The 23,279-nt window shown below is 46.4% G+C and overlaps 1 protein-coding gene across 1 annotated transcript; it reads left to right on the top strand.

Moving 5' to 3' along the window:
- Positions 1 to 2,521: 2,521 nt before the first annotated feature.
- On the top strand, positions 2,522 to 3,450 carry LOC120706352 (MFS18 protein-like). Its single transcript, XM_039990972.1, has one exon. The coding sequence runs from the start codon at positions 2,668 to 2,670 to the stop codon at positions 3,043 to 3,045; it is 378 nt and encodes a 125-aa protein (XP_039846906.1). The 5' UTR covers positions 2,522 to 2,667; the 3' UTR covers positions 3,046 to 3,450.
- The last annotated feature ends 19,829 nt before the right edge of the window (positions 3,451 to 23,279 follow it).

The raw sequence follows: 23,279 nt of genomic DNA, 5'->3' as shown, positions 1-23,279 counted from the left end.
CCCGGACGGAAAATCCGGGGTTCCGGGCTTTTTCCGTTCCGGTCCGCACTGTTCATCCGGTTTCCGGCACTGTTCATCCGACAACCGCCCCTGTCCTCTGTTCTGGCACTGTTCATCCGGTTTTCGGTTTTTTTTCCCGTTTCCGGTCCAATCCGGAAAACAGCTTTCCGCCGGAAAGTTTAACCCTGCCATGGGCACGAGTTGCTCCGAGCTAGTGCCATTCGTCTTGCATTGCATTGCACGCATGTATAGTACGACCTTTTCTGAAACTCTATAGGGCATTATTCTCCTTTGGTTTCACAGACGACAGAGGTACTAACCTTGATAAAAAGCAGCAATGAGTAGCTTTAAGGATTATTGGAGCTGGCTGCTGGCCTGGCATGGAATTAAACTGCGAAAAAATAGTGATATCTGAATTATTGGGTCCAAACAGTTATTTTTTTCTGGGCAGTTCGAGAGAGCAAGACCACACACCAACATTGTCTTACCTGATTTATCTATCCAGCATCATCCCTGCATTCCATGGAAGAAAACATGAGGATGAAGAGAGCTAAACAATTGGGTCAAAACTTAAGTAGCAATATTGGCAATAATAAATATGTAAAGAGCAGAGAAACACTGAAGTCCACAGTGAGCAGTGTAATCAAGAGGGAGCAGGTAGCAACAAAATAAATAAAACAAAAGGAATGCAATCATTATACAGCTGAATGGGAAGAACGGCGACTTTTTTCTTGAAAAAACCTGTTCACAATAATAAATGGCGAAATAACAGTTTTTTTTCAAACATGTACCACCACTTTAAAAAAGACGTGATGAAACGATTGATTAGTTTTTGTTCTAAAAGAATTATATATAGAAGGTGCTGCGTTATTTTCTCTTTATTCCCTCTCTCAGGGCATGTTGTCCGTGCCCATAACATTATGTCACCAACGACTACCATCCCTACCACAAACCATGAATCAGTTTAATGTTCATGCGAGTGCAACGGCCCAACCATCTGGCAACTGGCATGCATATGCACCAACGGTGCCGAGTTAAGCACAACGGAAAATGAAGAGATAGTAGAAGCAGTCTTTTATTTTGAGCCGCCATGGAAATCAAAGGAGAACCCAGTGCTCCAAACACAATTTGCCCCTTCAAAGACTTGTTCTGTTAATGATCTCCTCCCCGAGAGTTTGGAGGAATTGATGGGTTATTAATAGGATCAATCCCTCCTCAATGAGCATAGCCTTTCAGTTTGCCCCCTCCAACAGTAGAACTGCACAGTAAAACAAAAGTGAGCGTATCTCTGTCAGCCGCGGTAAAATCGGCTCGGATTAATTCACCCGATCCGCGCAGTACTTTACTCTTAATTGCCATGGCGATTGGCCAATGAACAGCATCACCAGGCCCTTATTTGTTGGGATGATGATGATGAACACGGTTTCACGTCTTCTCACGGTCTCTTCAATTCCTCTACCTGCTGCAATGAATCAGAGCAGCAAGTTACTCTCTCCGGCTGTGTTCACTTTTAAAATTTCTGAATCCAAACTTCACTATTCATCTATCACATCAAATCTTTTACCTCAAATATTAAATATAGATAAATAAAAAAACTAATTGCATAGTTTTGATGTACACGACAAGACGAATTTTTTGAGCATAGTTAGGTCATGGTTGGACAACAATTACCACAAACAAACGAAAAATGATACAGTATGCCACAGTATCCGATGTGATTCTTTTTACCCATATTTTACAGATCTAAACACACCCTCCATCTCCAGCCTAACGGAAAAGAATTATATAGCAGATGCTCTTCCACCATCTCTCTTTGACTCTTTTGAAGCCACGGCACAGCTAGCCGGCCGGGCCGGGCTCAACCGCGTCGTCGAGATCTGAAAAGTCTCCCCCACAAAGGTTTCAGATCAAACGCAAAAACTTTTTGTGTTGGAATCTTTCTAATTTGAAGTACTAAATGAAGTCTATTTATAAAACTTTTTGCACGGATGTGTTGTAAATCGCGAGACGAATCTAATGATGCTAATTAATTCATAATTAATCAATAATTAGCGGATGATTACTGTAGCATCATTGTTGCAACATGGATTAAATAGGTTCATTAGATTCGTCTCGCGATTTACAGTCTATTTATACAAAATTTTTTATAAATAGACTTTATTTAATACTTCATACATGTGTTGAAACATTCAGTGTGATGATTTTTTTTTTTGCATTTACGAGCTTTTTATGGGGTGGAACTAAACAACCGCGCCAAAATTTCCTTCGTCTTCATGGCTCCATGGCTCCATGCGTACGCAGCAAGGGTGCAGCAGTGACCTGTGAGTGCAAGAGGGGATTTAATGGCGGTCACAGGATGGCAGTAAGAGCAGCAGCAGGTACGTACCCCAGCCTCTCCTTTAAGCGTCTCCTTTAACGCCCCCCACCTACCCCTCCCTGCCGCCGCCCCGCCCCGGCGCCCTGTCACCGCGACCCGGCCGGCCGATGAGCTCGCTGCGCCGCCTTCAATGCCCACTGCCACCCCCGCTATAAAAAACAGGCCTCGCCACCCCCCTCTCCTCACTCCATCCTTGCACTCACAGCAGCAGCAGCAGCAGCACAGCGAAGCAGCCCCACGCGCATCTCTGGTCTAGCGATCGAGGAGAGGAGAGGAGGCGAGCAGCAGCGATGGCGAGGTCTACCAAGATGATGGCGGCGGCCCTGCTGGTCCTGGCCGTGGCGGCGGCGACCGCCGAGGCGAGGAACATCAAGACAGCGGAGGACAAGAAGCAGCAGAACGACGACGCGGCGGTGCAGCCGCAGACCTTCCCGCCCTTCGACCGCCTCGGCGGCGGCATGGGCATGCTCGGCGGCGGCAGCCTCCCGGGCAGCAGCATCCCGGCATTCTCCCTCCCCGGCAGCGGCGGGATGAGCCCGGGCTTCTTCCCCGGAACCGGCAGCATCGGCAGCATGCCCCTCTTCGGCGGCGGCTCCCCCGGCTTCGGTGGCTTGCCTGGCTCCCCAGTCGCCGGCGGCTCCGTCCCCGAGCACGCCACCAAGCCCTGAAGTCCTTCGCCGGAGCCCGGGCTATAGTTCCTTCCTCGCCGTCGTCGTGCATGCGTGGCTGGTTTGGTTGGCCGGTCGGCTTCCCCGTTCATCTGTGCAGTTAGGCTTGCACCCTACGTCTAGCTAGCTATAACTTGTGTGTTCTACTGCTTCTAGTTACCTTCTCGCATTGCATTGGAGAGAGTTGGGGATGTGTTGGTTATTGTGTTTGATTTGTTGCTTGGTTGTTAGGTTAAGGGTATCGTCAATGGTGTCTGTGTTCTTGGTGTTGTACTGGTGATGTTCTTCAGGCGTGAATAATGCTCATGTGATGTTGTGTGTTGTGGGATTTGGTGTAATGTAAGCTAGTTTTCGTTGTCATTCTGTGCTATATGAATGGTTGGCAGATTTAAAATTTGAACGTCATCACTTGGAAAGAGCTGGCTCGCTCACTTTGAAGTTTGAAGTTTGAACTACATACTGATATTGGGTTGCTAAACTTTAAAATACGTGGAGTTCGGGGGATTATTTCTGAAAAAGCGTTGTTCCTCATTTGAGAGGACTTCTCTTGCCACTGCTAGTCTGCTACACAAGTCGAAAGCAGATGCACCGACCGAGCTGGATATCAGACCTTCATGATGCTGAAGAGCTAGACATCAGAAACATACAGTCTACTCTCTAGCAAGCAAAGAAAAAAAAACCCAAGAGCAATTAAATCCTGCCAGTATGATCAATAAGCTTTGGGAAAAGTCCGGTTTGCTTTGGGAAAAGTCCGGTTTACATCCTCCAACTATAGCAAAAGTTCGATTTTCAACCTTCAACTACGAAACCGGACAACATAGACCATCCAACTGTCAAAACCGGGCAAATTTGGCCCGTGGGTGGTTTTGAAGGTGGTTTTCCATTTTATGAGAATTAAAAATATTCAATTTTACACTAAAAAAATTATAAGTGATTCATTTTAAGTCAAAAAATTGTGAAATGGGTATCAAAAATTTTCTAAAAATGTAACCTATCTATTGTCACATGACTTGTGAGCTATTCAGATCTAATTTTTTTTATATTCATAATATTTGTCTACTTGCTGTTATGCCTATTATTTTTAATAACTAAGATTCAAATGGAACAACAATAGATATGTTATATTTTTAGAAAAATATTGGTACTAGTTTCATATTTTTCTGATTTAAAGCGAATTAGTTTTGATTTTTTAAATCTAATTAGATTTATTTAATTTTTTTAGAAAATGCAAAACCACCTTTAAAACCACCTCAAGGGCCAAATTTGCCCGGTTTTGACAGTTGGATGGCCTATATTGCCCGGTTTCGTAGTTGAAGGTTGAAAATCAGACTTTTGCGATAGTTCGAGGGTGAAAATTAGACTGCTTTTAAGGGTCTGTTTAGTTTATTTTGCAAAAAAAATTTGCAAAGGAATCTTGGTCATTTGAAGTATTAAATGAGGTCTGTTTGCAAAATTTTTTCATAGATGAGTTGTAAATCGCGAAACGAATCTAATGATGCTAATTAATCCATGTTTAATTAATAATTAGCGGATGGTTACTGTAGCATCACTGTTGCAAATTATGGATTAAGTAGACTCATTAGATTCGTCTCGCGATTTACAGGTTATCCATGCAAAAAGTTTTGTAAATAAACTTCATTTAGTACTTCAAATTAGCAAAATTCTATTATAAAATAATGTGTTTACGGTGTTTTTGCGTGTGCATGTAAAAAACTAAACAGAGCCTAAGCCAAGGACAAGTACTGCTGCAGCAATTTACTGCTCTAGGTGGTGCAGTTACTGCCCTCGCTTGCATCTGTCCACGCCGCTGTCCGTAAAGGTGAGATAAATCGATCTGACCTGAAGTAAAAATGTCTGTATTTTCCCACCAGTAATATCTGGCCACAGCATGAGCTACCCATATGGCAATGGCCTGGGCATATGGAATCGATCTTGCCTCTCTCTCCGAGGTAGCTCACGCCTCACCGAATGACTATGCCGGTGAACCGCATTTTTTTTGCTTTCTAATCTTTTTCGCAAAAGTTTTTTTACATATAAATCCATTTCGTAACGAATTGTAGAAATGGACTCTGGAGATCGGCGCCGTAGCCTACGACGCCGAGCTAATATGTCTCGGCGCCGTATACAACGGCGCCGAGATGCCACGCCCGTATACCAAGTCGTGCCGAGCTGGCGCTGACGTGGCTCAGGGTCGGCGTCACAGATCTCGGCGCCACGCAACGGCGCCGAGATGCCACTCCCGTATGCCGAGTCGTGCCGAGCTGGTGCTGAAGTGGCTCAGGGTCGGCGTCACAGATCTCGGCGCCAAGATCTATGGCGCCGAGCTCCTGCCATAACGCCTCTGCTTTCTCGCGCCGCTCGCTGGCCGCACACGGCCACCTGCCGCTCGCGACTGACGTGCTTGGTGTCAGGACCTGCTTCGTGGCGTGCCTCCATAAATCCATAAATGATGATGCTCGGCCATCTGCTCCGCCACGTGCTTGGTGTCATGATCTGCTCGATTGATTATTGATTGCTCAAACAACTCTGGCCGCAAGCGTAACGTCCCGCTTACATCTGATAGCTTTTTAGAACATAGATTACCTTCACAGACTAACACATATCTTTTCTGCATACTTTATTCTCACTCGTACGCACCTGAGATTAACTTCTCGGTTGGTCACCCATCCCCAAATTGCTCCGGGCCAAGCACGCTTAACCTCGGAGTTCTTTGGAGACCAGCTTCCGGAAAAGAAGTTGCAACTTATTGGTATGAATATCCTATTAAACCTATTAAGCCCAGGGCCGGGGTGTCACATAAGAAACCGGCGTCCCCGTCGTTCAATCCCAAGCTAGGAACATACTCTCTTGGCCGCGTCCCGTACGTCCAGTGCCAACGGCCCATGTGCCACGTCCGTGCGTCTAGTGCCAACGGTCTCTGTGCCACGTTCATGCGTCCAGTGCCAACGGCGCATCTCAGATGCCCGCGCACTGACCTGTCACGCGCCCGTCCACATGCCGGTGGCATCTGCGCCCTGTTATCGCCATAAATTAACAGGTTAATTAATGGGACGCGAGTGAGTTGGGCTTAATGAAGAAATTGAAGGAGGCTTACGAATCAGCTCCTGCGTGAGCATTTGGGCCATGTGGGCCATGTATCCTTAGATTTAGTTCAGATTGAGTTAGAGATAGAGTCCGATATGGACACATTAGTTTAGATTGTTTTTCAAGTCTCCGGACTATAAATATGTACCCTATGATATTTGTAAAAAGAAGAACGTCATCACGTTTCGCAAACAACAACTCTCGGCGCGCCGCCACCCCCAATTCTAGGGTTTCGTCCAAGTAAGCGCCATGCTGCCCTGATCGCTTCTTGCGATCAGGGCAACGTTGTTCTTATTTTTATCTTGGTATTACTCGTACTGAAGCATTTTTGATGGCGAGTAGTGCTAGTTATCTTGATATTCGTAGCATGATTTTTAGTAGATTCATCATGTTTTTGTTGCTTATCATCTACGAATATCATGTCATCTCTACGCGATCATGTTTTAATCTTATACTAATTCTCGTTGCATGGAATTAGTCGCGTAGAGACGACACTCTGCTTCTTTTTCATCTAGTAGATCTAATCTGTTATGGTTTGTTCTTATACTTAAGAATTGGCGTAATTATCTGCTAGTTTAGGCCTTGCAAACGGGTTGGACGATCCGGCGATGTATTAGATGCTTCGCCTTGATCTTAATAGGGATTGATATGGGAATCGGCTTTCGCTTGTTCTTAGCCCTCTTTTCTGGTTAAGGTTCGGTTATCTTTTACGTTCGTTAGGCCTAACTAAGTGTAGGATATTCCGATCTAGCAGTGAAGCTTTTACCGTCGTGGATTAGATTAGCTAGATTTAATTGAAGCAGTTTTTGCAGTTATTTGCTTTATCCATTACCATATGGATATGCAGATCCAATCTGACACCGGGACTCGATCGGCTCTTTAAAGCTGATGCAAGAGTCGTCCCGGGGAGTCGACCACGGCTCGGACTAATGTTTACTCGTGTCTGTGCTTATAGGCAAATCATCGAAGGCACGTTCGCACCTTCCTGATGAGGTATAGGTCAGGTGGCACGCCCTGCGTCTTAGAAAGCCGTGGCGTGTGCCAGGATTGCGGGCCGTTGACGAGGGAGCTGTGCCTGCCAGCGCCCCGGCGACCTCCCGGCTCTTCATGTTGCCTGTCTCTACTCGCCGGTGGGTTTTGACCGACAACACATTCTGGCACGCTCGGTGGGACCCTCATCAGCAACAATGCCCGCCGCAGAGATGACAGGACCTCAGGACCAAGCACCGATTCCGCCGGTCACCAAACCTGTCACATATGAAGAGCTGACTCCATAACACAAGCAGAAATACGATGAGGTCAAAACTCAGTTCGAAGCCGATCTTATCGGCTCTTTCGAGAGGACCCGCAACCACGGCATCAGGTGGAAGGGGTTCTCACCCGAAGGCGCTCTAGACAACGTTGACTTGTCCGTGCCATCATAGGAGCGCACCAGAGCCCTGCGCCAGGAGATGAATTACATGGTGGCTCACACGCTTCATCGGCACTCAGAAAGCCTGGTGAATGAGCTCGAGCGTGTGGCACATCGTGTCGTCTAGGAGGTGATCAAGAACCAGTACTCCCCATCAGGACTGTTGACGTTCACTAACGCCCCCGATTTGTATACCGCAAGCACACGGTTCGTGGTAGCTTTTCCCTTAGAGTATTCCCCCAAGGTTTATCAATCCGTGGATCGACAATGAACTTACTAGGGTTTTCCATCTAATCTAACGGATCTATCCTAACATGAAGCATTAATTGCATATAAAAGGTGAACCTTTGATAGATATGAGTGATGTATGAAGGTTGATCTCATCCATGAACATCGGTAAGGATAAAGCATGACCGAAGGCATGACTAAACCTATCACACGCATTCTAGTTGTAGTTCTAGCTAAACGAGTAAGATCAACATGCATCTCATCCAAAGCCTCTTTAAATCAAAACCTCCAATCCGATCCCTCGATACCCAACCTACTCTGTGGAGACGGCCTGTCACGACGCCCCCCTTTTCAACGGGATACCCTGAAGCAAGTCGAACCCCCTTTGGGTAGATCCGGTATGAACTCCTAGCCACCATAGCTACAAGAACACCCCATGCAATCTATCTCGAGAATAGATCTAGGAATAAGCGCACCCAAAGCAAGAACGAAATCGAAAGAGGAGAGACATGATCGCTAAATAGATCGGATGACATGAAGACATTACTCACATAATAGATTCGTTTGGATCGCCACCACCGCGTATACACCATTGACGACTCCAACTAGCTCATGAACTCCACCATGACACAACCACGCAGGGAGGCCATGGCGGCTAGGGATGACCTAAGCCATCTCCTAAACAACTTCGAAGACTTGCGGCGGCCGTCGTCTCCCTCCGGTCTTGGCCCTAGGTTTTCGTCGAGTTCTGGTTGGATGGATGCTTCGAGTTGAATAAGGTGCGAGCTATTTATAAGCCGAGGAAGCCACCGGTCGAAGGGGAAGGCAAACCGCCTCAGAAAAGGGCTGGGCCGGCCGGCCCCATGGGCCTAGGCCGGCCGGCCTACCCCTTTTCGGGCTCGCCTCGGTCTCATTTTTGGCGTGTAGACTCCTCGCATCTTCTAGAGTTTCTGTCCTTCACGATTGCACCCCTTTGGACGTTGTTATCTTGGAGATATCTTCGAGGAAAGAATAGGATAGGGAATTCTTCCTTAAATCTTCATTTGCTTTGCTTAATCTCGAAGTATCTTGATCTCATCTTCGTGGGCTCGGTCCTTTGGGCTCTCTTGGAGGATGGATGTGCATGAATGTGCTTCGAATCAACATGGGCTTTGGTCCTTCCTTTGGGCTTTGGCCTTCGTCTTTCTCCGTGTTAGCGCTCGATCACGGGCCTCATCATTTCATGCTCCAAAATAGGTCAAAAACCTGCAAAAATGAAGTTCCTCCAAAATATATGTGCAAGTGTGAAAATGACCAATAATTAGGCCGGGGTTAGGACGGTTAGCGATTTTGATATTGAATTCATGCCATTATCAAGGATAAACAAGGGATAAAACGGGTACTTAAGGAGCGCCAACAAGGACCAATCCTGGGGAGTCACAGGGGAGAAGCCTTGATCCACTCTAGGCCACCAGTATCGTACTCGCTCACGGCCCCAGGACCGCAAGGTTCGCCGATCTACGTCATCTACAAGATCGGCGGTGACCCTGGAGAAGGCCAGTTCCTGAGCGAGCCTCCTAAGGAGATCCCGCATAGCTACACATGCGTGTACATACCTGATAACATCAACCCAATGCGCGCGGGACAGCTGGCGAATACTGGAGCTTCAGGGACAGATGCGGAGAAGCAGGCATGGGTAGCGAAGTACGCTACCGGGCTGAGTGGTGAGCCCTCGGCCCTAGGAGTTCTGAGTGTGGAGCAGGTCAGTGCAATATTAAGGGACCAGTTCGTCATCCTGCCTAAGAGAAAGGCGATTGGCTATTCTAAGCAGTATCCAAGTGATTACGACTTGATCCCGTTGCCACCCAAGTATCGGCTCCCGGAGTTCACCAAGTTCAGTGGGTCAGAAGGGACCAGCTCTATCGAGCATGTGAGCCGATACCTAACGCAGCTCGGGATGATTTCAGTGTCGGATCCTCTAAGGGTCCGTTTCTTCTCCCAGTCTCTCACGGGTTCAGCCTTTGGCTGGTATACGTCACTGCCCCCAGATTTGATCCGGACTTGGAGGCAGCTGGAAGATCAGTTCCACACCCTGTATCATTCAGAGGCTGCTGAAGCCGGGATTGCTGACCTCGCCCAAGTCAAGCAGAAGCGAGGGGAAAGTGTGTCGGAGTATGTGCAGCGCTTCAGAGAGGTTAAGAATCGATGGTACTCATCGCGCATCACAGAAAAGGAGGCAGTCGATTTGACAGTTTTGGGGCTCGCTAAGCTGATCAAGGATCTGGCTTTTCAGTTGGAATTCACCTCTCTGGGGCATATGGTACAGAAGCTCACGGCGTATGAACACTATCACCCTGATCTGTACCAGGAAAGATTCAAGCGCCATGTGAATATGGCCCAAGCAGATGATTCTGATGATTCTAGCGGGGAACAAGAAGTGGATGTGGCAGAGTGGACCCGGGGGGCAAACCCCGTCCCGTGCAAGTGGGTCAATCAGAAGGGGCTTGTGAAGGGCTTTGATTTTGACGTGGCCAAGGCAGATCAGATATTCAACTTACTGCTCAAGGAGAAGCAGTTGAAGCTCCCAGAGAATCACAAGCTGCCAACAACGCAAGAGCTACAGGGGAGGCTGTACTGCAAGTGGCACCACTCGTTCACCCATGCCACGAATGACTGCAAGGAGTTGCATCGGCAGATCCAATCGGCTATCGAGTAAGGCCGATTAATTCTGACCCAACACACGATGAAGGTGGACAGTCAACCATTCCCACAAGCTAATGTGGTGGAGCTGTCGGATTCTAGACCTGAGGGCCAGAACTTGGCATTCCAGATTAACATGGCGGGACCCATGCGCCGCCGTGACGAGCAGAGGAAAGAGGCCACTTCTGGCAAACGCCCCCAGGATGAAGGCGAGCCGGAGCAGCAACATGTTACTGAAGAACAAGTGCGTCACATCCACAATCAACTCCCAGCTTCCAATTGGCTTCTGGAAAAATACCAGTATCAGTTCAAGTTGCGCCGCCGATATGAATCGGAAGAGGAGGAGTATGAGCACCGCACAGGGAGGATGCCGGGGAGGCGCCAGGCTATATGCGACCACTGGCATTGCCCGTTCTTTAGGTACTGTTGGAATTCCGGCATGAGCCGATTGCCGACTATCGATGATTGCTTGGAGTGCAGGCCTCGGGGACGCCAGCCAGGTGAGACGTCGGTGTTCCAGCGCTTGGGGCGCAAAGCACTTCACGACGACCATATTGAGCGGCCATCCAGGGATGATCTTGAGCTAGAAGGGGATGATCACAGAAGCGCAGAGTGTAGCGCTTACGCAATCTCGAGGAGGCAGAAGCAAGGTACCTCGACGTGCTGAGGAAAGCGCGTCCGGATCTCGTGGAGCAAGTCAAGCACCCGCGAAGGGTGGAAAGGCGCCCTCCAAGGAGGGAGTGGCGCCCCAAGCAGCCAAGAGCCGATGAAAAGCCATCGGCTGATGTGAATATGGTGTTCGTGCTCCCGTCGGAGTTTCGGGCATCCCAACCGGAGGAATTGGCCGTCGCGCAGCTGGATCTTGGCCCATAGCCGATCATCTTCGAGAAGCCCAAGGAGAAAAGCTACAAGCACCTGAAGGGATTATATCTCAAGGGCCTCATCGACGGCAAGCCTGTGAATAGGATGTTGGTCGACACTGGCGCCGCGGTCAATCTAATGCCGTACTCAGTACTGCGCCGATTGGGTCGTTCTGCTGCTGATCTTATCAAGACCAACGTGATGCTCAATGATTTCAATGGCCAGCCGTCGTAGGCACAGGGCATCCTCAATGTGGAGTTGACAGTTGGTCGCAAGACCGTCCCAACCTCGTAATTCGTCGTCAACAGTAAGAGTACGTACACAGTGCTGCTTGGCAGGGATTGGATTCACGCCAATTGTTGTGTTCCTTCCATGTTGCACCAATGTTTGGTCCAATGGGATGGCGATGAAGTGGAGGTGGTCCGTGCAGATGACTCCAGCGAGGTTTCGCTCGCAGACATGAACGCCTGGGACGCGAAAGGGCAAGAGCCGATCTCAGGGATCGCGCTGGAAGACTGTGATCGGATCGAAGCGAGAAAAAACAGATTGAGGCTGGTCTTATCCACTGGCCTCACAGAATAAATACATCCTGGCACGCTACGGAGCCTAGCAGGTTTAGAGAGGCCAGTCCAAGCGACCGGCCCCAAAAAATAGACAATTCTTGTTTAGAGTCGAAACTGTTACATTGCGGACAAACTTTAGCCTGCTCTGGCAGTTGGTTAATTAATGAGCATTCAGTTTCGAGGGGTAATATAGAGATGGCCGGCCCGTGCGGTCGGCCGAAAATTTTCTTTTGTCGTCTCCCCGTGTTTGCTGTCGACGTGGCAGATGATGACGAGCCACCTGCGTCCACAGTCGATTTTACAGGCGATGGCAAGTTGGGGTACGGGTTTACATCAGCTGACGATTTGGAGGAAGTTGATATCGGTTCCGGGGATAAGCCGCGACCAACATTTATCAGCAAGAAGCTAGACCCGAGCCTGCGTGAGCCGATGATAGCACTGTTTAAGGAATACCGGGATTGTTTCGCGTGGGATTATACTGAAATGCCTGGTCTGGATAGAAGCATCGTCGAACATCGGCTCCCGCTTAAGAAAGGATTTCGGCCGTTTCAACAACGAGCAAGGCAGATGAAGGCTGAAGTCCTGGAGGAGGTCAAGAAAGAGGTGCAAAAGATGTGGACGCAGGGTTCATTAGGCCATATAGGTATGCAGAATGGATCTCTAGTGTGGTCCCTATATGAAAGAAGGATGGCCGATGGAGAGTCTGCGTGGATTTCAGAGACCTCAACAGAGCGACACCAAAGGACGAATATCCGATGCCCGTGGCAGAAACATTGATCGACGCCGCTGTCGGTCACAAAATGCTGAGCTTTATGGATGGTAACGCCGGTTACAACCAGATCTTCATGGCCCTAGAGGATATAAGCAAGACCGCGTTCAGAGTACTGGGCACGGTTGGCTTGTTCGAGTACTTGGTTATGACCTTTGGATTGAAAAATGCTGGTGCAACATATCAACGCGCCATGAATTACATTTTTCATAATCTCATCGGCAAGCTGGTAGAAATCTACATTGATGATGTCGTGGTCAAGTCCACATCGGCTGGGGGGCATCTGGAAGATTTGCATAAGGTTTTGGAGCGGACTCGGAAGTTTGGGCTCAGAATGAACCCGAAGAAATGTGCCTTTGGCGTATCGGCCGGTCAGTTCTTAGGATTCCTAGTACATGAGCGAAGAATCGAGATCGGCTTGAAGAGTCAAGAAGCGGTAAAGACAATGAAGCCGCCTACTACGAAGAAGGAGTTACAGAAGCTTATCGGCAAAATCAACTTTGTCAGACGATTTATCTCCAATCTGTCTGGGCGTATCGAGCCGTTCATGGGTCTGGTGAAGATCAAGTCCGAGGATGAGTTTCACTGGGGGCAGAACACCAGCAGGCTTTTGATGAAATCAAGGAATATTTGTCAAAGCCTCCAGTATTGGTTCCGCCTCAACAGGACAGGCCTTTCTACGTGTACTTGTCTGTGGGTGACACTTCCATTGCCTCGGTTCTGATTCAGAAACATGACGATCAGGAGAGGATTGTCTTCTACCTCAGAAGGCGCATGTTGGACGCCGAGACCAGGTATCCTGAGATTGAAAAGCTTTGCCTTTGTTTATTCTTTACATGGACAAAGCTTCGACATATTTTGCTCTCAGCGGAAACGATCGTCATATATAAATCGGATGTCATCAAGCATATGCTGTCGGCTCCTATTCTAAAAGGCCGACTAGGAAAATGGATGTTTGCGTTGTCAGAATTCGATATCCGATATCAACTTGCAAAGGCAGTCAAGGGACAGGAACTGGCGGATCTCATTGCAGACAGGGTCAACACTGATGTGTCTGCACTTTTTGTACGTGCCTGGGCCATGTTTTTCGACGGATCGGCTTGTGATGATGGGTGCGGCGTAAGAATTCTTTTGGTATCACCTCGTGGGGCGACTTATTCTTTTTCCATCAGGATGGCTACTCCATGCACCAATAATTTAGTAGAGTATGAGACCATTCGCAAGGGGATGGAATTACTCCTGGAAGCTGGTGCAGAAGCGGTGGAAATATTTGGGGATTCGAAACTGGTGATTTCTCAGCTCACGGAAGAATATAAATGTGAGAGCGAGCTTCTTTTTCCGTTATGGATGCAGTGCCGTGAGTTGATGTCACAATTCAGGTACATTAATTTCCACTGGATACGAAGGACTTTGAACAGTGAAGCCAATGACTTGGTACAGATGGCTTCCGGATACAAGGAAACAGCCGATGGGGTCGATGTAGAGGTTCAGTTTCTAGAACCTGGAGACTGGAGAGCCGATATCTTCAATTATTTGAAGGATTCGGCTCGGGGGGCACCCAGAAGGATAAGACTCAAAGCTATGAAGTATGTTCTGATAGGGGACGACATGTTCTACAGGACTTTGGAAGGACTGCTGCTTAAATGTTTGGGGCCTTCGGAGTTGAATCGGCTCTTGCACGAGGTTCATGAAGGAGCCTGCGGTACTCATCAATCGGCTCATAAGATGAAATGGCTGATTAGACGATCGGGATATTACTGGCCTACCATGCTTGAGGATTGCTTTAAATATTACAAGGGATGTCAGGCATGTCAGAGATTCGGCAAGATTCAGATGGTGCCGGCATCAGTAATGAATCATATCATTAAGCCATGGTCATTCAGGGGTTGGGCCATGGATATGATTGGCCAGATTAACCCGCCATCTAGCAAAAGTCACCAATGGGTGTTAGCTGTCACGTATTATTTCACAAAATGGGTGGAAGAGGTACCCATGAGGTCGGTGGCATCGAAAGATGTGATCAGTTTCGTTAAAGAGCACATCATCCATAGGTTTGGGATTCCTCAGACCATTACGACCGATGGAGGATTGGTCTTTATATCGGAGGAATTTAGAAAGTTTGCCGATGACACAGGGTTCAAGCTGATCAGATCATCCCCATATTATGCCCAGGCTAATGGACAGGCTGAAGCATCTAACCAGAGCCTTATCAAGCTGATCAAAAGGAAGATCGATGAATATCCTAGGCGCTGGCATGAGGTGTTGTCAGAGGCTTTGTGGGCATATCGTATTTCATGTCACGGATCCATCAAGACGTCACCATACCATCTGGTCTACGGTCAAGATGCTGTGTTGCCATGGGAGATTACGGCCGGATCAAGGCGTGTTGAGTTTCAAAATGATCTATCGGCTGAAAAGTATGCAGCCTTGATGAGCGATAATGTGGAGGATCTTACAGAGCTAGGACTTTGGTCACTTGAGAAGATCAAGGAAAACAAGGCTAAAGTTGCTCGTGCATACAACAAAAAGGTCAAGCCGAAAGAATTCCAGGTTGGAGACCTAGTTTGGGAGGCAGTGCTACCATTGGGAACTAAAGACAGGAAGTATGGTAAGTGGTCTCCTACTTGGCATGGACCGTACAAGATTAATCAGGTCCTGCCTGGAAATGCGTACATGCTTGAAGAATTAGATGGTGTCAAGTTTCCTGTAGCCGTCAATGGCCAACACCTCAAGAAATATTTTCCGAGCATGTGGGAAGACGACTAACAAAAGCCGATGAGATCCATCTGGCTGCATTATAAAAGGCCAACACGTTGAGTTGGCCAGTAAAAAAAACAAAAATGAGATAGGCCAACATGTTGAGTTGGCCAGTAAAAAAAAGAGGGCAAAAGTGAAAAAGGCCAACACGTTGAGTTGCCCAGCAAGTAAAAATTATATGAGAAGCAAGGCAGCCGATGTGTAGCCATCGACTTAAAATGTTTTGAAAAGATACGAGTTTCTGTTTAACAGGCAACATTAAATGTTTTCTGAATTATTCTACTAGTTCAGGAATACTTCTATGGCATGGATCGCTTCTGCGCGTATGGCGTCGGCTCTTGCTATGACTGCTTCATTGTCTTTGTCATCGCCCGTTAATATCTATTGACTCAAGGTGTTGATTTCTGCAAACTCTGCCCTTATTTGCTCGGTTATTTCTTGGGCTTCTTGCTTGGAGTTTGCAATCGAGACTTTCTCCTCTTGGATCAGTCTCTGTGTAGTACAGACTTTTTCTTCGAGTTCTGCCAGTTCTTTCTCCAGGAAACTGAGTCGCCTTGTACTCGCTGAGATATCGGCTTTGGCATCCAGAGTTGCCTTCTTCTGGTTTAGCATCTTGCACTTTTCAGCGATGTCGGCTTTCAGAGGAATTTGAGAATGCCTTAAGTTCTATCCTCGGTTGCGCTGCTTTCACCTCTGCCCGAAAGAAGGGAAGATGGCCGGCTGGCCAGAGCTTGACCCGAAGCGACTCTGGGAGTTGGGATTATATCTGCTCGAGGACTTTTTGTATTTCGCTGGAGTCATCAACCAGGGTACTGATTGGAGCAGATAGCAGATTTTTTATGTGTTGAAGCTGATCCGCGAGGTTAATCGGCTGCTATGGTGGTGGTACCTTCGCTCTGGGGGCAATCGGACCCATTGATGCCGGTCAAAGGAGAGCAAATCTGAAATATTGAAGCCCTGTGGAGATATCAGAGTTAGTTTTGGGAGCAAGTTATATCAACAGAGTTATCGGCTGATTTAAACCGGCTCTGCGATGTTACCTGTTGTGAGGAAGAAGCGATGGTCGGTCCGAATGTGATCGGCTCAGTTGGGCAGTGACAGTAGCATCGGCTATGTCAGCTTGTTCGTCACGCGCCTCTATCGGAGCATCTGGAGTTCTGGGTTGGGCTTCCATTGTCACATCATCTGTTGCAGTTTCTTAGCTGTGAATTTCTGCTTGGACGATGGTTGGTTCTTGCTGTTCAGGGATTTCAGTTGTTCCAGTATTGACTTCATGAACGACGGGTCCCTGTTGTGATGGGCTTCCAGTGCTAAGGATGTCTTCAGCTGCGTCCTGGAGAAAGGATTACAATCAACCAGAGTATATGTGCATATATATATAAAAAAGGGGAAAACATTCAGGAAATTTCAGAGAGATAAATTACCTGGTTGGTGTTGGAGTCTGATGGACTTGGGGAAGGTTGTGCTGTCTTCTTAATGACCCATCTCGTGAAGATCTTCCTTTTCTTGGTTGGGACTCGGGTGGCAGCACTTCCAGAAGTTTGTCTCCGCTTAGAGGCCGACTGGGGTGAGTCTGGCTGAACAGTCATTATCACTTTCTTCATTGGCGGTGATCCCTTGCAAAAGAGAACATCAGGGGCGGTTGGGAGAAAGTGGAATGGCTCCCCGTTATTTGTCATGGGTTCTGGACCATCTTGTTGCTGCAAGCAAGGTGAGCAAGGTTAGCCAAGAGAAATAGGAGAGGGCTTAGAAAGAATAAGAGCACGGGTTCAGTACCTCCTCCTCGGGGATTGCATATTCAGGATCAATTTACTATAGTAGAGGGCTTAAAGCTCTTCTGAATACATGAGTTTTCCACATTTCCCACCAAGTGTTAAAACCGATTGATGAGGGAGTAAAGGATAGATCGGCTGGTATTGGAATGTGGAGATTGTCAAACATGCTGTAGCATCTTGAACTGGTAAGACCGTCAGGTAGATCGGCTCTACTCTCCACCAAGTGGTGAATATGGAAGTGGGGAGAGACTTGTCCTAGGCCGAATTGCCAAGCTGCTATGACTGGTTCATAATTTTCATAACCTGATTTGATGATTCTGTTGGAAGTGCTTATGCCGACAGGAAGGAAGCCAGGTCGGATCATTAGAGAATATAGATGCCGAGTGCTGTTGTCATCGGCAAAGCTATCCAGCCTGAAGGTAGATGGATTTTCAAAGGCTTCAGATTCAGTGAATGGAAAGAAGAGGGGATTCTCTAGGCCTTTGTAGAAAAGTCTAAACCATTTTGCTGCATCTGTTGAGTTCAGTTTACTACCAGAGAGGCTGAATAGGGCTTGGCCATAGCTGGTGCATCTAATTGGTTTGCCATTCTCGTCAGGGAAGGAATTCTTGGCTAAGCTTTGAAAGTTTAGAATCTGATGCTGGAAGTATAGTTGTGCTCATAACTGAATGAACCACCAAGGGTCTCCAGTTTTGAGTTTCCTTTGGCTGAGCAAGCTAGTTGTCATCAAATGGAGGCATCTGTATGTTTCTCCGAGGAAAAGCTTGCCTAGGCTGGTGCGGTTGCCATGGGCTAGATGGTAAGCCAAAGGAAGATAATTCTTGGTTGGGGCTAAGGAAGGACCACAGAAGATGAAATGTTCTAACCAAAGATTTAGAAATGTTGTGTGTTCCTTTTTACCTACTAGACCTTTCATTTTCATGTGCTGGTTCATGTAAGTGCTCCAGTGTGTGAAGTCTGTTTTAGATGAAAGTTTGAAGGGGACTTCTACCATTCTGTGAGCTGCAGGATCAGGGGATCCAATGTCAAAGCCAGTGATCATGGTAACATCTAGCAGAGTAGGGGGTCATGGGTCCGTGACCAAAGAGGAAGCAGTTCAGAGCGTCGGACCAAAAATAGCTGATGGTCTTCAGAAGGTTTTCATCTTTATCAAGGGGTGATAGTGATAAACTATGTGCATCAGCTATGTTCAATTCCTGCCACAAGGGCATATGAGCTTTTGCTACTCTGTTATACCATGTAGTCCAGCTTTCGTGTGGATTAGGCCAGGCTCTTAAGCAGTCGGCCCAGGAATTTAAATTAATGTCTTGACTCATGAAAGGGATTCTATTCGCTTCACAGGAGATTAAATCTGTGGGATTTTCATGAACTCGTGGGCCAAGACAAAAGGATTTGGGATTGGAAGGATGCGGCAGAAGGATGTCTGACACCTGGAGTTCAGAGATTCAGAAGTTTATATATGGTGTCATATTTCAGAGTTTAGTTCGTTCGAGGTTTAATGAACTGAAGAAAGTTAAAAGGACAGGCTGAATATTACCTTCAGGCCGCAAATTGCCGTATCGTCATTTGAAGAACTCGCTGTTTGAGCTGCAGAGTCCGCCATGGTTCGGATCTGATAACTTAGGGTTTGGTTATTTTGCGGGCTCTGGTTCGAATCTTGGATGCTTTGTGAATCTTCGCTCGAACTTATGGAGTGGGATTTTCGAATTGCGCTCGGATCTAGAGTGTCTATTTTGAGTTGGATTCATAGTGGAAGTGATGTTCTGTTCTTGTGCGGGTTACTTCCAATTTTGAATTTTCTCAGCTCTAGGATATTAATGAAGCCAGATGCGGTGCCATCGGCTTTTGGGGGATGATTCGAGCGAGCGAATTAGAAAATAAGGGATTTCATTGAAGTTGAATTTTACAAGCAAAAGAGCCGATTTGACAAAGGATGAATCCTTCGGCTACAGTACTACTCCTACAGTACTACCTATATCTACCGCTCGTAGGTACCTAGCACCTACAACGCTTGGGGCTTCACGCCGGTGCGTCTCTGCCGTCTCCGTCGTTGCTGTCGTCGCTGTCGTCGTCAACGCTGCTGTCGTTGCAGGCCTCGTCGTCGCTGCTCTGGCCGCCGCCGCCGTCGCTTTCTTCTTCGCCGTCTTCCTCGGAGGACCCGAGGAATTGGAAGGCGTTTCCAACAGTCGGGTCGTTGCCGCTGGTGGAGGAGCCGATCTCCTCTTCCGAGGGGGAATCGGCTCCATCCCAGGAGAAGCTGTTGTCGCTGTCGCTCTCCGCCTCCTCCTGGAACAGGAGTCGGAGGTCTTCGTCGTCGATCTTGGGCTCGTCGTCTTCGGAGACGACCCTGAAGTCGAACTCCTCTGCATCCCAGTGCAAAGGGGCGAGCACTTCGTACGCCGCTGTCGGGTCGTACTCCGGCGTCGGCTCCTGGCTCTCAGGGATGGAGTCGAGGAAGGAGACAGAGGAGCTTGAAGAAGAGGGCGATGAAGGAGAACCGATGAAGTTGGAGCCAGAGGAGGAGGAGATCGCCATGGCTACAGGAAGTTGGGGTTTTCTGCGCTGTTGGCTGAGGGAGGAAGATGAATTTGTGGCGAAAGGAGTCGGTTCAGGGTAAGGTTAAATAAGGAAAAAATGGAAGATGAATCGACACTTTCACATTCCACGAGAAGCCAGTTGCAGAAACGTTGTGTCTTCCGTGGTGGTTGTGGTGCGTTTTAATGAGCATCAATGGGAAGATGAAGCGGCGAAGTGGTTTTGAAATTATCATTGCCAAAATCAGGGGGCATGTGTTATCGCCATAAATTAAGAGGTTAATTAATGGGCCGCAAGTGAGTTGGGCTTAATGAAGAAATTGAAGGAGGCTTACGAATCGGCTCCTGCGTGAGCATTTGGGCCATGTGGGCCATGTATCCTTAGATTTAGTTCAGATTGAGTTAGAGATAGAGTCTGATATGGACATGTTAGTTTAGATTGTTTTCCAAGTCTCCGGACTATAAATATGTACCCTATGATATTTGTAAAAAGAAGAACGTCATCACGTTTCGCAAACAACAACTCTCGGCGCACCGCCACCCCCAATTCTAGGGTTTCGTCCAAGTAAGCGCCATGCTGCCCAGATCGCTTCTTGCGATCAGGGCAGCGTTGTTCTTGCTTTTACCTTGGTACTACTCGTACTGAAACATTTTTTATTGCGAGTAGTGCTAGTTATCTTGATATTCGTAGCATGATTTTTAGTAGATTCATCGTGTTTTTGTTGCTTATCATCTACGAATATCATGTCATCTCTGCGCGATCATGTTTTAATCTTATACTAATTCTCGTTGCATGGAATTAGTCACGTAGAAACGACACTCTGCTTCTTTTTCATCTAGTAGATCTAATCTTTTTATGGTTTTAAATCATCAACCAAAAGACACATACAGACACAAATAATCACAGTGCAGGACCTTTCTGTTCTAATAGGAAAAAGAAAGCTACAATCTTTTATCAAATAGAAAGCAAGTGATATCCAATGGGCTCCATAACTCCTCTCCACAGATTGTCATGACGTTATCTCTAGCTTGTTCCTTGTCAGTGACTCGCCCGTTCTTGCATCTTTGCAAATTGTGAGAGGAGCTCGTGGAGTGAGAAAGCAGAGAATGGTAGGAGCTCGGCGCCGTAGATCTTGGCGCCGAGCTCGGCGTTGAGATCTATGGCGCCGAACCTAGGTCACATCAGCGCCAGCTCGGTACGGCTCGGCATGCAGGCGTGGCACTTCGGCGCCGCATACAATGGCGCCGAGACGTGTTAGCTCGGCGCTGTAGACTACGGCGCCGACCCCAGGGTCCATTTCTACCATTCGTTACAAAAAAGACCTATATATGAAAAACTTTTGCGAAAAGGGTTAGAAAGCAAAAATTAAATGCCGGTGAAGACGACTCGTATCCAAAGTTCCAAACCTAGCCAAGATATTGAGGAACACAGGCCGGCGGAGAAATCGACGTGTCGCAACAAATGAGGGCACAGGGAGATTGGATAATTTACAATTAACTGTCCGTCTTTGGACTAGGTAATCACACTTTTGCAAATTTCCCCTCTCACTCTCTGCGCGCCCCTTTAGATGTTGATCTGATGGCTCAGATTGAACATTGAAGTTTACATGATTTGCACGGAGAGGTTGGTTTGCAGCTGATATATTCTATTTATATTAACAGTGTTACCTGTATACAAGCAGCTGATCTCTCGAAAAGGGATGTGCATAGCAGATTTGAAGGGCAGGGTGTTCACAAAGACCATCGACGTCCGCATCGTGATTGGGGCTACATTTCTTTAGTGGGGATAGGTCGATCCGACGGCAACATGGCCCTTGACTCGATCAAAGAGGTGCTTGATATTGGTCGATGCTTCACATGTCGATGTTGGTTGTGGCGGGGGGGGGGCATTTGTGCGGTGGCTGGGTAGAAAGGGTGGCTTGCATACATTTAGTCCATTGAGGACTCAATATTGTAGCAACTAGTCTATCAACTCGTAATCTCGCACGAGCTAGTTAGACATATCTAATAATTATCTATCTCACACTATCTTTAATCAATTAAAAATTCTAATCCAGTACTACAAAGATATATATTTATCATTATGTAATTGTAATAAATATGATAGGTTTAGTTACTAACAATTTTTCTCACTTCACATCACACCTCCATATATGTTTGATATTTGTTTAATTGAACACTTTGTTTGAGATATGTGAACAACATGAAAATTGATATTTTTATCTCTTCTCTTATACATGAATATATAGTGACAAACACATTATGGTTAGTATGTTTATATAAATAACAACATAAATAATATAATAATAATAATAGGAATAACAATTTAGAATTTTATGTTGATGCGCTTTAAGATTTTATTATAATAACATAATTTTGATTCAGATTTGGAGTTCATTTTAAATTTTTATTATGTTATTATTGGATAATATATATAAAAATTTAGGGGATTATTTGATATTATTTTATAGTGGCATAAGTGGGTAATTTACATGAAGATTAGGGGGTTACTTCAGATTAGTTCTTTATAATGGCAGATGTGGGTAATTTAGATACATGTTTAGGGGGTTACTTTAGTCTATTTTCATAATGGCAAAGGTGGGTAATTTATTAAAAACAAATCTAATGGCTATTATGATTAGAGTTGCCGAATTGATGGCCGGATGTTTTTGATTTTTGTGAGAATTTGTAGGATTTCTCTATTTTTCTAGACTGTCCACCTATGATCCTAGGTGGCTTCATCTAAAGACTTCAAAATGAGCCTCCAATTAGTAATAGTAGGATAGGATGGTAATAACTAAAACATATGAATTCATGAGCATTTTTATTTGGAAGAAGGAATGCCACAATAAAAAAAACTTGTCGGACAATAAATATTTATCTTATCTTGATCCTTGACATATTTGAAGAAGTATAACTAACTCTAGGGGGCTCTCAATTTATCCTAACTCATGAGCATTTTGATTTGGAAGAAGGAATGCCACAATAAAAAAAAACAAAATCCAAAACCCAAGTTTGGATCTGGTGGCCACCTACTCTTTGACAAGCACACCATCTTCTTCAACTACGAATTCAAATTAGGTGAGCTCCGATTCGGCTTAGGTTTAAGGGTTATTAAGAATCTGTAGGGTTTCAAGTTGGGGAAGTGTTGTGCGGCTGCTTAAAACAATGATGGAGACGTAGGTGGTGGTAAGATATGTGGGCAAGAATGCAAGGCTTTTAAGTAGTATGTAGTATGCCTACTCCCTCCCAAATTTCTACTCTAGAAAACCTAGAAATTTTTTTTCACATAAGATTTTTAAAGAATTCTTTAGAAAAAGTTGGGAGAACTTCATATAGGAGGTATTTAAGAAAACCTTTTCAAGTAAAGAAAAAGGTAGACCCACGTGATAAAAGTAAAAAGTTACCACGATAGTGGTAATGCACTCCTAGACCACGCCTGTAGAATAGGAATCAAATGCAAATGCTTCCTCCGTTCAAGAATAGAAAACATATTTTTGTTTTGTCTTTCTTTCTAAAATTAATTTATCCATTATTTTATTAATATATCATATATAGTTGCAAACCAAAGTA

This window comes from Panicum virgatum, chromosome 5K (assembly GCF_016808335.1).
Source record: "Panicum virgatum strain AP13 chromosome 5K, P.virgatum_v5, whole genome shotgun sequence".
NCBI classification, from domain to species: Eukaryota; Viridiplantae; Streptophyta; class Magnoliopsida; order Poales; family Poaceae; genus Panicum; species Panicum virgatum.
Note: the sequence above shows the minus strand (reverse complement) of the source record. Positions and strands in the feature narration are given on the sequence as shown.

Coding starts and splice junctions, on each gene's coding strand:
- LOC120706352 (XM_039990972.1), top strand. CDS start 2,668: ATGGCGAGGTCTACCAAGATGATGGCGGCGGCCCTGCTGGTCCTGGCC.